Source organism: Macrobrachium rosenbergii, chromosome 21 (assembly GCF_040412425.1).
Source record: "Macrobrachium rosenbergii isolate ZJJX-2024 chromosome 21, ASM4041242v1, whole genome shotgun sequence".
Taxonomy (NCBI): domain Eukaryota; kingdom Metazoa; phylum Arthropoda; class Malacostraca; order Decapoda; family Palaemonidae; genus Macrobrachium; species Macrobrachium rosenbergii.
Window position 1 is genome coordinate 7,734,218 of NC_089761.1, and position 15,000 is coordinate 7,749,217.

The 15,000-nt window shown below is 31.6% G+C and overlaps 1 protein-coding gene across 1 annotated transcript in view; it reads right to left on the reverse strand.

Moving 5' to 3' along the window:
• LOC136849667 (cell adhesion molecule Dscam2-like) overlaps positions 1–15,000 on the reverse strand; it is a 219,947-nt gene that overhangs the window by 92,239 nt on the left and 112,708 nt on the right. Inside the window, 4 exon segments of the mRNA XM_067122997.1 lie at positions 4,861–5,005; positions 6,487–6,647; positions 7,121–7,248; positions 8,414–8,594. Of these exon segments, the coding sequence (XP_066979098.1) occupies positions 4,861–5,005; positions 6,487–6,647; positions 7,121–7,248; positions 8,414–8,594 (615 nt within the window).

Below are 15,000 nucleotides of genomic sequence, written 5' to 3' on the forward strand. Positions count from 1 at the left end.
AAAAATTACACCGCTTACAAAGTAATAAAATGCACGGCATTAGAAAAAAAACAAGGGAACCAGAAGTAGTACAGATGAAACAAATTCCTTTGAAAATGAAAGAGACGATATGAAAAGCTTTCCTACGACTTTGGCAACCACAGACCAACTGAGGTTTAAGATTCAGTCCCGGTGAAAAAGTGACACGTGACATTTGGACACAACGACTTTAAGAACTAAGCATTGTCTTTAGAGAAGACTATTGTAAAATAATAAAAATTATTGAAATACTTGAGAATTTATCATGGCGGCCAAGAACAAGCAAACATGTGAGTTTAAGAACCAAATGAAACTTGTATTCCGCGAAGAGCAAATACACCCTATCCAACGACGCTAAATAAAAAAAAGATTGAATTTAGTAATCCAGTAAGTCTTTGATGAGTGATTAACATCTGTAGTTGAATGTATAAGTGGATTAGTCATCACTGAACTTGGAGCTTTTGCAGAAAGTGATCCACTTTTGTGACCTAAGAGTTTATAAGGGTTGATTTTATGCCGAAGTCATCTTACTCACAGACACAAACCTGAACGCATGAAAGCAAAAGAAGGAAAAGGACAGATCTGATTTTAAACGACTGTAACATCAGTGATAATGATTGCACAAGGTAAAACATAATTTGATGCACTCCTCATGGCTTCCCTTTTAATCTCCACGAATATTTTTGTTACTACGTATACTTCACACAGACGCACACGAAATGATGAAAAGGAAGCATAAGAAACACACACACACACACACACACACATTGACACACACACACACACACACACATACATATATATATATATATATATATATATATATATATATATATATATATATATATATATATATATATATATATATATATATATATATATATATATATAAATATATAAATATATATATATATATATATATATATATATATATATATATATATATATATATATATATATATATATATATATATATATATATATATATATATATATATATATATATATATGTATATATATAAAATATATATAAATATATATATATATATATATATATATATATATATATATATATATATATATATATATATATATATATATATATATATATATATATATATATATATATATATATATATATATATATATATATATATATATATATATATATATATATATATATATATATATATATATATATATGTGTGTATATATATATATATATATATATATATATATATATATAGTATATATATATATATATATATATATATGGCCAATTGTCGTTCATAAAAATATTTGAAATATATATATATATATATATATATTTCTATATTATGTCATTTGTCAACAATGTTCATGATGGGCGTTTAATAAGTTGATCAAAAATCTTTTTTGACGGCCAATTGTCGTTCAAAAAATATTTGAAATTTTGTGTGAGATATCCTCAACCATTCCTGCGTTATGTCATGTAGTGTCAACAATTTCCTATAGACGGCTGTATTAATCAGCTATCAAAAGCGCTTATGTGACTGAGGCACTGCGACTCGTCGGGCAAAGTGTCTATCATCATCGGAAGAAGGACAAGGAAATCTGTCTGGTCTCCTGCGCCCTGGCTGGCCGCACACAGCTGTGAAGCGTTCAATGGAGAAACGAAGAATTGGTTTACCAAAGTCCTAAAGACGTCACCTGAATAAACACAACTGCAGATAGGCACTTTATGCCCTCCTGTCTCATCCTCAAAGGTCTACTACCTTCCCGGAATGACCTCCGTGGCTGAATTGTCAAAGCACAATAAATCATTTTCCTTAACAAAGATACGTGAAAGTGAGAGCTGGAAGGGGCAGAGGTAGTAAAAAGAAAAATATAAAGGAGAGTAAATACGAAGACAAGGAGACGACGAGGATAGAAGCATCGACCCTGGGTAAACGCAAACAGCCTAAGGCCGTTGCCTGAAAAGCGACTCGAGGTCTCTTCTTCGCTCTTTTGACTTTGGGTTGACATAAAACAAGACGCGAAGATAAGCTCACTTGAACCACTTCGTTTCTTCATGGGGTTCATCCTCCGTTAGATAAGAAAGTTCTTTTAATACATATGGGAATATAAAAGTTTCACGTTGAAGAAGATAAAAAAACAAAATATATATATATATATATATATATATATATAATATATATATATATATATATATATATATATATATATATATATATGTATATTCAAGTAGCAAAACTTGAAAGTGATGAACAAAAATCATGTCAGTGTTGAAAGAATTCAGATCCAGTTTTGAAAAAGTTATTATAATTTTTATATCGAAGTATATCACAGCAATATTTTTTCATTGAGCATAATAAAAGCGATTCAGTGTTAAACCAGCGCCAACACTACTCTGACATAATTAAAAGAAGCAAATGTGCTTCTGGCTAATAAACATGAGGGTAAAAAATTGCATCCGTGGAATTCATGCCAATAGCTAAAATATAACATTTATCGAAATGGCTCACGAAGATCCAAGGCGGCTTTTCTTCAACAGGTGCTGTTCTCCCCGAACTATAAGTGCATACATATATCATGTAGTGAGTTAAATGAATAATATTAGAGTGGAATACAAGCATTTTGATTCTCAAACGAGATATACCTCCAAAATGGTTTTAAGCGCATCGCGTTCATGAAACTGATTGAAATTTACGGTAAAATTAAGATGTAATCAAAATCAATGTTAGCAACTGATATCCTAATAAAAACTAATACATTGTAGGAAAGCACACTTCTAAAATATGCAAGTAACAAAAAGAAGAAAATAGGACCTAAAAATCTGTTTTCTACCTTCTTTCTTACACAAAACTTTACCGCGAAAAACACATTTTCTTTTAATTAAGATGTGAACTCTGAAATTTATTTTCACGTAAATATAAAATTGATAAAATTTTTAAATATGATGACAATTATATATTTCTTACGGTTAAAAATCTTCCCAAATAATTGTTATTTAAGATATTTCATTTAAAGTTTTAAGTTATAAATCATATGTACCGGATTATTTATTTTGATAGGTACTGACCACAATAAAGATGGTGTCTATTTCAGTATTTTATATAACGTGATTATCAGACATCAAAAGTTCAAGAACATTAATGAATTTACTATATATATATATATATATATATATATATATATATATATATATATATATATATATAGATAGATAGATAGATAGTAAATTCATTAATGTTCTTGAACTTTGATAGTAAATTCATTAATGTTCTTGAACTTTGATGTCAGTCATTATATAAAATACTGAAAAAGACATCATCTTTATTGTGGTCAGTACATTCTATCAAAATAAATAATATGTATATAAATACATATATATATATATATATATATATATATATATATATATATATATATATATATATATATATATATATATATATATATATATACATACATATATATATATATACATATATACATATATATATATATATATATATATATATATATATATATATATATATATACATATATATATATATATATATATATATATATATATATATATATATATATATATATATATATATATATATATATATGTTATACAGTCAACATGTTACAGTCAACGTAATCAGTCATTACGCGTAATGACTGAAATTTCAGTCATCACGCGTGATGCACTTAGGGATATTTTGATCCCCAGGAGCTACTAAACACGGCGAAACAGTGAGTCACCTACACTGTTTCGCCGGGTTTAGTACTAGTCCCTGGGGGTCAAAATGTATTTCGCCGTGTTTAGTACTAGCTCCTGGGGGGATCATATGTAAGTGAATGACTGAAAGTGCATTACGCATGTGATGACTGAAATTTCAGTCATTACGCGTAATGACTGATTACGCATGTTGACTGTAATATATATATATATATATATATATATATATATATATATATATATATATATATATATATATATATATATATATATATATATATATATATATATATATATATATATATATATATATATATATATATATAAAAGGCAAATGCCACAAGGAAAAGTGAACAACAAAGTGGTTGCTACGCCTTTCGACACAAGGTCCTTTTATTAGCAGACTGATAAAAATATAAAAGTCAGGTTACAAGAAAGTTAGTATAATTGACAGGTGACATACAGATATCCCTGAGAAGTTTTACAAATGATCAATCTCTTTTCCTGTATAATCCTTTAATCGACTCCTCTCTGCTCTCGAGCCAGTTGGGCCTAATCTTTTTGTAAACTTCTCAAAGATTTACCTTTGTTTTGGATTCCAAGTGCATCTGTTCTTTATAATCACCATCCTCAGGGATATCTGTATGTCATCTGTCAATTATACGAGCTTTCTTGTAACCTTACTTTTATAATTTCCATCAGACTGCTAGTAAAGGACCGTTTATCGAAAAGCCTAGCAACCACTCCGTTGTTTCACAATTCCTTTGTGGTACTAGCCTTTATTTATGCATCCATCACGTTCCATGTTTTCCGGGTTCAACAGGAAAGGGAGGGAGAGAGAGAGAGAGAGAGAGAGAGAGAGAGAGAGAGAGAGAGAGAGAGAGAGAGAGAGTTTATCAGTTGTCATTTAGAGTTTTCCTAGGCAGTGCTGGTTGATCAGCTAATATATATATATATAATATATATATATATATATATATATATATATATATATATATATATATATATATATATATATATATATATATATATATATATATATATATATACCTACAGTATATATAATCAGTAATACTAAAAGGAAGAATACATTATAAGCAACAGCGTTAGAGTTTTGCCAAAATATTTACCTGTCCGACTGAGGGATAGGCAGCCCATCCAGTGTCCATGTGATTGTAGGCATTGGATTTGCCACAGCAGAGCACCTCAGGGACACCGAAGGCCCCGGTTGGATCGTCTGCTCTATAAACCTGTATTGCAGGACTGGTTTGGAATCTGTCAAGGAAAGTTAAGAAAGAAATAAGATCATTTACTGGTTCACACTGTGCAGTGAAAAAATTGCTGAATTCAAAAAGCAGTCGTGTTTTGAAATAATAACAGAAATGTATTCTGAAAACAAAATGTATGAGAATTCTCGCCAGTACTTGTTAAGAGATACACACTTTAGACCTAAACTGTGGATGTAATATGAAGAAAAATGAGAAGCTGAATCATATTCCCCAACTGGATTTGAGAATACTAACTTACTTTACAATAGAAGGTAAAACTTCCAGTAAATTAGATCTTTCATGAAAAGTCTGTCGATGATGTAAGTGTATTCATTTCCTTAGCAAGGGAGAAGGAGATACTTTAAGATTTTTTATAAACCTTTGAATATCGTTTCTCTCTCTCTCTCTCTCTCTCTCTCTCTCTCTCTCTCTCTCTCTCTCTCTCTCTCTCTCTCTCTCTCTCTCTCGACTGCTCTTTTACAAGATAGTATTTATAAAATCAAAGAAAAAAATAAGATAAACGGTCTACATTCCTTTCATCCTCCAGTATTTGAATAGAGGATGAACACTACTTTGGGAAAACTAACACATCAATTGCTGCATAAACCTGCGCATGAGCTCATTAATGGCACACTGTCTTTATAGTAATAGACTCATCCATTTCATCATCTTTGTGTGCCCCGGTCTCCACCTGTACAAAAATTTCTGATTTATGTGCTATTTTCACTACCCGACACCTACCCACTCTCTCCTTGTGCCTACACCACTTCACCTCTAACTTTATTTTAAACATATCATCATTATCTCTTCTGTCAACACGCTCTATACCACGTTTTTGTAACGACAATGAATTCCAAGCGCTCACGCCTTTATTTCGGTATTGCTCCACATTCAACAGCTATATTTTACTTTCATGAAGGGATGGGTATTAATAACTCATGCATTTAAATTTCTGTTTTCAAAACTATTCTTTTCTTGGGAAATCTCCATAATTCCCGGCAGCCCTTTTCATTTCTTTATTCTACTGAGCATATTCCTATTTTAAATCATAACTCTTAAGCTAAAATAAGCCGAAATCTTAATGAGCAGACAAATCTGTTCACCTTCTATGAATCCAGGGATGACTTTGCTGGAATGTTTCTCTTTATTTCAAAGAAATGCGTTTGTTATTTTCAACAGACCAGAAAGATCATTTAATATGTATTTACTTTATAAGATCTAATCTTTATTTTAAGTGAAGTAAAAATATACAAACAATGATCAGGTTAATTATTTGAAAATGATAATATTAGCAATGATGATAATAATACCCTAAATTCCAAGGACATACCGGCAGATTATGTCTCCATGCGCTATCGAACTTAACTATAATAAGGCGTTCTTAAAAAATAGTAACGGTTTAATCTTCCTGGGATATGCTCCGTCATTTCAGTTTCCATTTTAAGTAATCGCATGCAATGACTAATGACAGATTATGAGATATGTTACCTGCCAGGATCAGTTGTGACGCCTGCTGGGCTGCCCTAGTCGACCTGGATGCCTGGCACTGGTACATCCCCGGGTCATCTCGGGTCACGCTTGATATGATGAGTTGGCCTCCTGCTGCGACTATTCTGCCATTGCCATTGATGGGGGACCCATTATAGAACCTGCAGGAGTAAAACAAAGACAAATATGAATATTTCTAGGAATTTAATGGTTATCTCTTCTTGATAAAATAGTCTTAATATGAGTATGTGTATTTTTACAACATGTACATAAAAGCTATCTTGAAAGTACAACAGTCATATCTATCATAAAGTGCTTTTACAAAATTAAGTTTACTGTATATTCGGTCATAGCTAGTGTCTAATGCCGGAACAGTTTTTGCATTAAAATAATTTAGAATTAGATAATAACTAATTGAATAAAACCTCAGTATATAGTGTATCTATCCATAAAATGGAATAATATCAAAAAAACAAAGTGCATTTGGGAAAATTTTCTTAACAAGCAAAATGTGTTCATAGTTGTTTGAATATAAAAAAAAAAGAAGCTCTACGACACTGAAATCTTTTGGAATTAATTTCAGCTAAAAAAAAAAAATAATTTGATCATTACCAGGAGTAAATCCTTTACTGACCAAGTTACAGCTGCTGCCGGATCAGAAACTCTACAGGAGAAAGTTGCAGTGCCACCCAAGTCAATCTTGACCTTAGCTGGAGTCACGGAAACGGTCAAGCGCGGTTCAACCACAACATCTACCGTGACCTGTTGCAGATTAGTGAGTTACTACAACAGAAAGTATTTCGCATGCTTAATAGAGGTAGAATTAGTAAGTGGAAAAGTTACGACGAATATACTATACAGGCTTTCTTGTTTTCCCGCTTTAATGATAAAAATTATTATTTATTGTGCTCGATTGTTTGGATATCGTGTCAGCAGTTAATAAAGTACATTGGGACGAGTTTCAAACCATCATTTTATGCCTGGTATTTTGTCATTACTGAACATTCAGACATATGATATATATATCGTACATGTTTCCTACTTCCTATATCTGTACAATATAAAATATCATGAAAACATAACAGAACAACAGGCACAGAGGAGATAGAAAATAAAATCAAGCAAACAGAAAGCTATAGTGCGTTGATTTTAATATCAGATTAAGATTAAACAGCAATAATCTGATATCTGCTATTTCTTGTTTCTGCATTCATTCCTTAAGAGGAAAAAATGCTGGCTTTTATTTTCGATGGTTTAGTACCATTAATATAAGTAAGTCAACATTTTGATGACTTCTTACTTTGCATAATTACGTTTCAAAGAACCAAAATTTATACCTCGTCCTTTCAAAAGCAATATCTTAACTTAACCCACTGGGACTTACGGTACATCATAATAAATTGGATTGCTTTGCCCATCATAACTTAAATAACAGAAAACCTAATTTGTGTTTTGATCCATGAAAAATCGCTTATCATATCACATCTCTTCCACAGCCAGTCAGAAGTTTCCCCCTGGTGCAGAAACGCCATTTCGGTTAAACGATTCACTTGTCATTGGACCCAGTAGACTCTGTTTTATCTCACGAAGGCTCATTTGATAATCTCATATTATATCGCCCCGTCAATTTCTGTTTGCACTACAAAATTTAAATCCCTTTTTATTTCATATGAATTTAATTGACAGCACTTCGAAGTTTCTTTCAATTTGTCAATAAAATTATAAATTCAGTGTTAATATATTACATCATCAACAATTATTTCTAAATATATGGAAATTCATGACTCAATCGCCAGGCTTTCATTAGTAGCAATACTGATATGTCCCATGTCAGCACTAGTTTCACGACGCAAAAACAATACCCAAATCTAAGAGACATTTTATTATTTATGTGAACAATATTTGAATAGGGCAAAAGACCTCTTACCTGGTCAGCTCCTACGGAGTTATTAGCTGCACAGGTGTAACTCCGACTATCAGAAGTCTGGGCACTTTCAATGACGAGGACATCTGACCCAATGGCAGGACCTAAGTGCTGATTATTTAGGTGACCCAAGGCATGACCCCCTATACCGGTTCGGAGTCCAGTACCCATGTAATTGATCCAGCTGCAATGAACGATAATAATCCATAGTTATCAGACCTAGTACATTAATAGGTTATGCTGAGTAGAAAGTAGAATTTAGCTTCATTTGGAAGCAAAACAAAATATATTTAACTAAAAATGTCAAATAAATGAAGTCCAAGTTATAACCCTCAGTCATTTCACAAAAGTTTTTTTAAGGAAATATAAAGAGTTTTATTTTAAAATGACATCACCGACCATAAAATCCAAAAGATGATGATGCCTATTAGGAATATTCATAATTTTCTGTAGCGACAATGCAGGAATCGTAACACATAATATGTTCACTTTTCCTGACGAGGAGACATTTGAATAATATGCCATCCAGTTGAATTGTGAATATCTGAATAGGCAAAGTAGATACTTGCGATGAAAGAAATACTCTAAAAACCCGCCAGTAAATAAATGGTTAAATAAAACTCATATTATGCTGCCATGTAAAATTTAGCGAACCATAAACATCAAGAATTCATCGCATGCAGAAATGTGATGCTCATTTGTATCGAAAGTCATAAAAACAGCACATAATATATTATTTAATAATTCAAAGACATTTTTGGCATCAGGATTCATCATTATCTCAAGTACCTGAATTCAGCTCTAGCAATAATGCCATTCATCAGGATCTTACCTCTCACTGTTCCACCACGACTGATATTTCTGTAACAGTAAGAATACTCACTCGCCCGTTGCTCGCTGTATGATTCATGAATCCCGAGAGTATAAAGAACTCATGCTTAATGAAAGATAGCTGAATTCTTTTTCATTTCAATGAAAAACAAACGAACGTGAATCACTCATAACATTGAGGCAACTTCATCAAGAGCAGCAAGGAATTGATCAAATAATTACGTCTTGTGAATACACTAATACGTGCACGTGTATGTGTGTATCTGTGCTTAGATGATGCCGTATGAAAGTACAAAATTAAATAAGGATGTGCATGGAGTGTAACAAATTATTTGAAATGGTTTATTTACTTTTGGTCCGCTTTGGTCACAACTGGGTTTGCAGGTAAATATAACCGTGGATGTGATTTGTTATGCCATTTATTTTTGAAAAACTTAAGTTCTAGAGAAAGACAGAACAAGAAATTTTATTTTTTCCATGCGTTTTCACCGTGTAACACATAATCATAGGACTGTCCCAAAAGTAATATTTTGTATATAATACTATACTTTTGATCTTCAGTTTATGCTCAGTGTTTGTAGACATTTCATGACAGAAGTAGTAGCACAAATATGTTAATAATGTTCGATGAAACAAAAGAAAAAATAGTACGGGCTAATATGTATGATAACAATAATATATATTTTTAAACGTAAAACCGACAACTCTGCCCAAATATAGGACGTGCAACTTTTTCTTTTCAAGATACATTTTTCTTCGCATTCGAAACAGACATTTTCTCTTTCTGTCAAAGAATTTTATGAATTTTTCTTAGAGACTTGTCATCTGCTTAGACGTTGATTTTTATACTATCGCGAAAATATGTAAATCTAGACTGAAGGCAAGATGTGTGTTAGGAAATTCTTTTCCGAGGACTTTTCTTTCACTTACACGTATATTCACTATATCTTGAATGTTTTGTCGTTAAATAGTTATGAAAAATAATACAAAAAGCAAAAAAGTTCAGTAAGCTATAGTGATGAACTATATTTACTTGAAGAAGGAATATATATATACACACACACACACACACACACACACACATATATATATATATATATATATATATATATATATATATATATATATATATATATATATATATATATATATATATATATATATATATATATATATATATACATACATATGATACATACATACATACAAACACACACACAAAACACACACACACACACACACACACACACACACACACACATATATATATATATATATATATATATATATATATATATATATATATATATATATATATATATATAGTTCATCACTATTCCTCACTGAAATTTCACCTATGGTGATATTTTTCATAATTATTTAATGACAAAGTATTCAAGATACAGTGAATATATGTGGAGGTGAAATAAAAGTCCTCGGAAAACAATTTTCTAACACACATCTTGCCTTCAGTCTAGTGTAGATCTACAAATATTTTCACGAAAGCATAGAAATCAACGTCTAAACATATAAGAAATCTCTAAAGAAAACTACTAAAATTCTTTAACAGGAAGAGAGAAAGTCAGTTTGACTACGTAGAAGAACGTATTCCGAAAAGAAACAGGTTGCCCATTCTGTACTTAGGCAGATATGCTTGGTCTTACATAAAAATACATAATATGACTTTCATATATATATATATATATATATATATATATATATATATATATATATATATATATATATATATATATATATATATATATATATATATGTATATATATATACATATATATATATATATATATATATATATATATATATATATATATATATATATATATATATATATATATATATATATATATATATATATATATGTATGTATGGAAATAATCAAACACATAATCATATAGGATGATCCTGATGAGTAGGAAATGTGTATATAAATATATATATATATATATATATATATATATATATATATATATATATATATATATATATATATATATATATATATATATATATATATATATGTGTGTGTGTGTGTGTGTGTGTGTGTGTGTGTGTGTGTGTGTGTGTGTGTATGTATATGATGATTATAATCACTTAAGTATATGATGATTATGATTCATTTATTACACATTACCACAGGTGAAAAATACACAACCATTAGAGACTACATATCAACCAACTGGCCGTTGTCAGGGTAGGGGTGGCCTTCAAAACTCATTTGGTTGAAAATCACAATATACTGATAAATATACCGACCATAGGCGACAACAGATCCACACCTGACAGGTGTCTGGGAGGCGGAGTTTGGAAAAGTCATAAGCACTGCTGCCCCCGTACTGCGTTTACAAATATGATAATCTTATTTACATACATCTCTATGGCCTACTTTAAAATTTAAACAATTTACAAATTTCTTTTGATATTAAAGGATTAAGTTTACACATCCCTTGACTGATATTCATATTATGGCTGTAACTTTCTTTTATAAAGCTAGATTCAATGATATTCCGTTCCAGTGTGTTATTAGAATATACACTCCTTTTTACCCCTTCCCATCTGATAGCATGATTGTTCTCACTAACATGTACAAAAATACTACTGTTCCCTTGGGGATATCTCACACCTTGCTTATGCTGTTCTATTCTCTTTTCCAGTGCTTTAACTGTCTGGCCAATATAAAAGTTGTCACAAGACTTAAAAGGAATTTTATATACACACCCTTTAGTACTGTTAGAGGAGTTCTTGATAAGTACACCCCATCTGTTATTTTTCACCTGTGGTATATATATATATATATATATATATATATATATATATATATATATATATATATATATATATATATATATATATATATACACTGAGGTCATATCACATAATTACCCACACTATGCAAACTTTTTCAAAGTGATTTTTATTGATAAAATTATGTTTATATAATTCCCGGTGTTCACATAGAATCTAGATTACAAATAAAGAAAGGAGCTCGAATTGCTGTTAGGAAAGATCTGAAAGGCTATCAAAAAATACTGCACTCAGTGTGGCGGTGAATTAAACCAGTTTCCAGTCAATATAGACAACACATTCTTTCTTCTTTTTGCACGTCATAGAAATTGATAGGGGGCTTGTCAACATCATGATATAGTACAATCATCCAACTAGTATTGACTGTGAATGATTTTGCCCCAGTAAACGTACTTTTAAAGAAGCCACCGCACCATAATGAATACAAGAATCATAATTTTAGAATTCCTTAATTTAGCGCACGAGAGTCATGCATATTCTTGCAACAATGAGGATTACAGGTCACAATGATACCGGTAAACATCTACACCTGAATTAACAGAATACAAGGCGTAAAGGGATCGCATCGAACAAAACGGCAGGTTAAAGGATCGTTGAGCAGTTTCCAGTAATTTCCGGGCAATCAGGCGCCATTCCCAACTTTTCCGTGGGGAAAGGAAATCGGTTGTGAACGAAAGTTACGAACAACAACTTCACGATTTGTCGGCAACTCTGCTTTGGTGAAACTCGGTATGGCATTCCGTATAGTATTACGGATTTACTCATTTTTTTAGGATTTTTACTATTGGAGACGGTTACATCTTACTTATACTCGTTTGGATCAGAAACATAGTCGCCAATAATCGTTGAACATCTTGTGCTAGATCATGATACAAGAGCATAGAAAATCTTGACACTAGAATAATTCAGAGCAAAGACTTGATCACAGTGGGAATGTAACTTTTAGCATAGCTCACTTAACGTCTGAGAGAGAAAATGCATAAGCACTGCATCATATATATATATATATATATATATATATATATATATATATATATATATATATATATATATATATATATATATATATATATATATGTATGTATGTATGTATGTATAAATGGATGTATGCTTGTGTGTCTGTGTATATATTCCAGCAATTTCAACCAAACTTGGTATACATATGACTTATTATCTAGGAAAGAATACTGTGGGGGTAAGACATCACTAGCACCAAAGGGCACCAAAAGGTACCAAAGGGGGTTGGGGTGGGAAGGGCTTCCCTGAAACCAGGCTGGTTCAGCCTGTAGACCTAGAAACTAAATAAACTATGGGTTTATCATACTTCATTTCGGTACACATATGACTTACTATCTGGAAAAGAATACTGCTGGGGGGGTCATATATCACTGGCACCAAAGGGGGTGGGGGTGAGAAGGGGGTGACATGTAAAAATAACCCTAAATGAAAGATATTAGTAACTAATCCATAGTTTTCTAGGATGCTATGATGAATAGTGATACTCCCAATGCCCTTTAACTCCAAGTTCAGCCCCAATAGCAATAGGGGGTAAGAAGAGGTGAAATATAAAACATCAAAAATCCTGGGCAATGTAAAGGAAGCAACTATCTTAACAGGAAATGGAGAGAGAGAGAGAGAGAGAGAGAGAGAGAGAGAGAGAGAGAGAGAGCACGTTTATTGGTTGTCATTCAGCTTCCCCAGGCAGCGCCGTGGTTTGGTCAGTCAGTAAAAAAAAATAAAATATATATATATATATATATATATATATATATATATATATATATATATATATATATATATATATATATATATATATATATATATATATATATATATATATATATATATATATATATATATATATATATATATATATATATATATATATATATATATATGCATGTATATTAGTGATTTATATGTATATATTTTTATTAATAAGAAGTAACCTATAGGCAACCCATGTTCGTTTCATGTCCCTAGGTGACAACATTCAGAGTAGGGTCGGGTGGTGGTTGATAGGCCAAGCTCGAACCACGAGCCTTGCAAACGCACTCTACCTATGCTAGCTCTCTACTGCTGATCAAAATATTTATGAACACACGCACACGCACACACTCACACACACACACACACACACACACACACACACACACACATATATATATATATATATATATATATATATATATATATTAGAGAGAGAGAGAGAGAGAGAGAGAGAGAGAGAGAGAGAGAGAGAGAGAGAGAGAGAGAGAGAGAGACTGCGAGAAAGGTATTTCTACTGATCCTTAAATAACAGCAGCAACGTAATAATAACAACAGTTAAACAACGAGTGCTTCACGAACATCTGAGAGGAATGAGTTTCATTATGCAATAAATGGGACTTAATTATCAAAAGAATCTCAGACACAGAGGCCATTATCTTCAAAGTCCTCCGTAACACGACATCTTGCTCCATGATTAGTTATTTAGTCGTAGTTAAACTGGGAGCGATGCTCTAGGGAGCTCTTCATGTTGCAGATGAAGCTTCCTGATTTGCATTAAATCAACGGAGCATTATGCCTTCTGGCAGGGCACAGCATTCTAATCTTGCTGACACTACGGAAAAAGTCCCGTCAGTCCTAGACCCTCTTAAGATATTTTTTTTTAGTTTTCTGCAGAAGAAAGCTTTTGAGATAGCTGTTCGTCTGTCTGTCTGAACCTTTTCTGTTCCCCGTCAGATCTTAAAAACTACTGAGGCCAGAGGGTTGCAAATTGGTATGTTGATCATCCACCCTCTAATCACCAAACATAGCAAATTGCAGCCTTCTAGCCTAAGTAGTTTTTATTTTATTTAAGGTTAAAGTTAGCTATTATCGTACTTCTGGCACCGCTATAGGTACCAAAAAACACAGGCCACCACCGGACCATGGCTGAGTTTCATGGGCCGTGG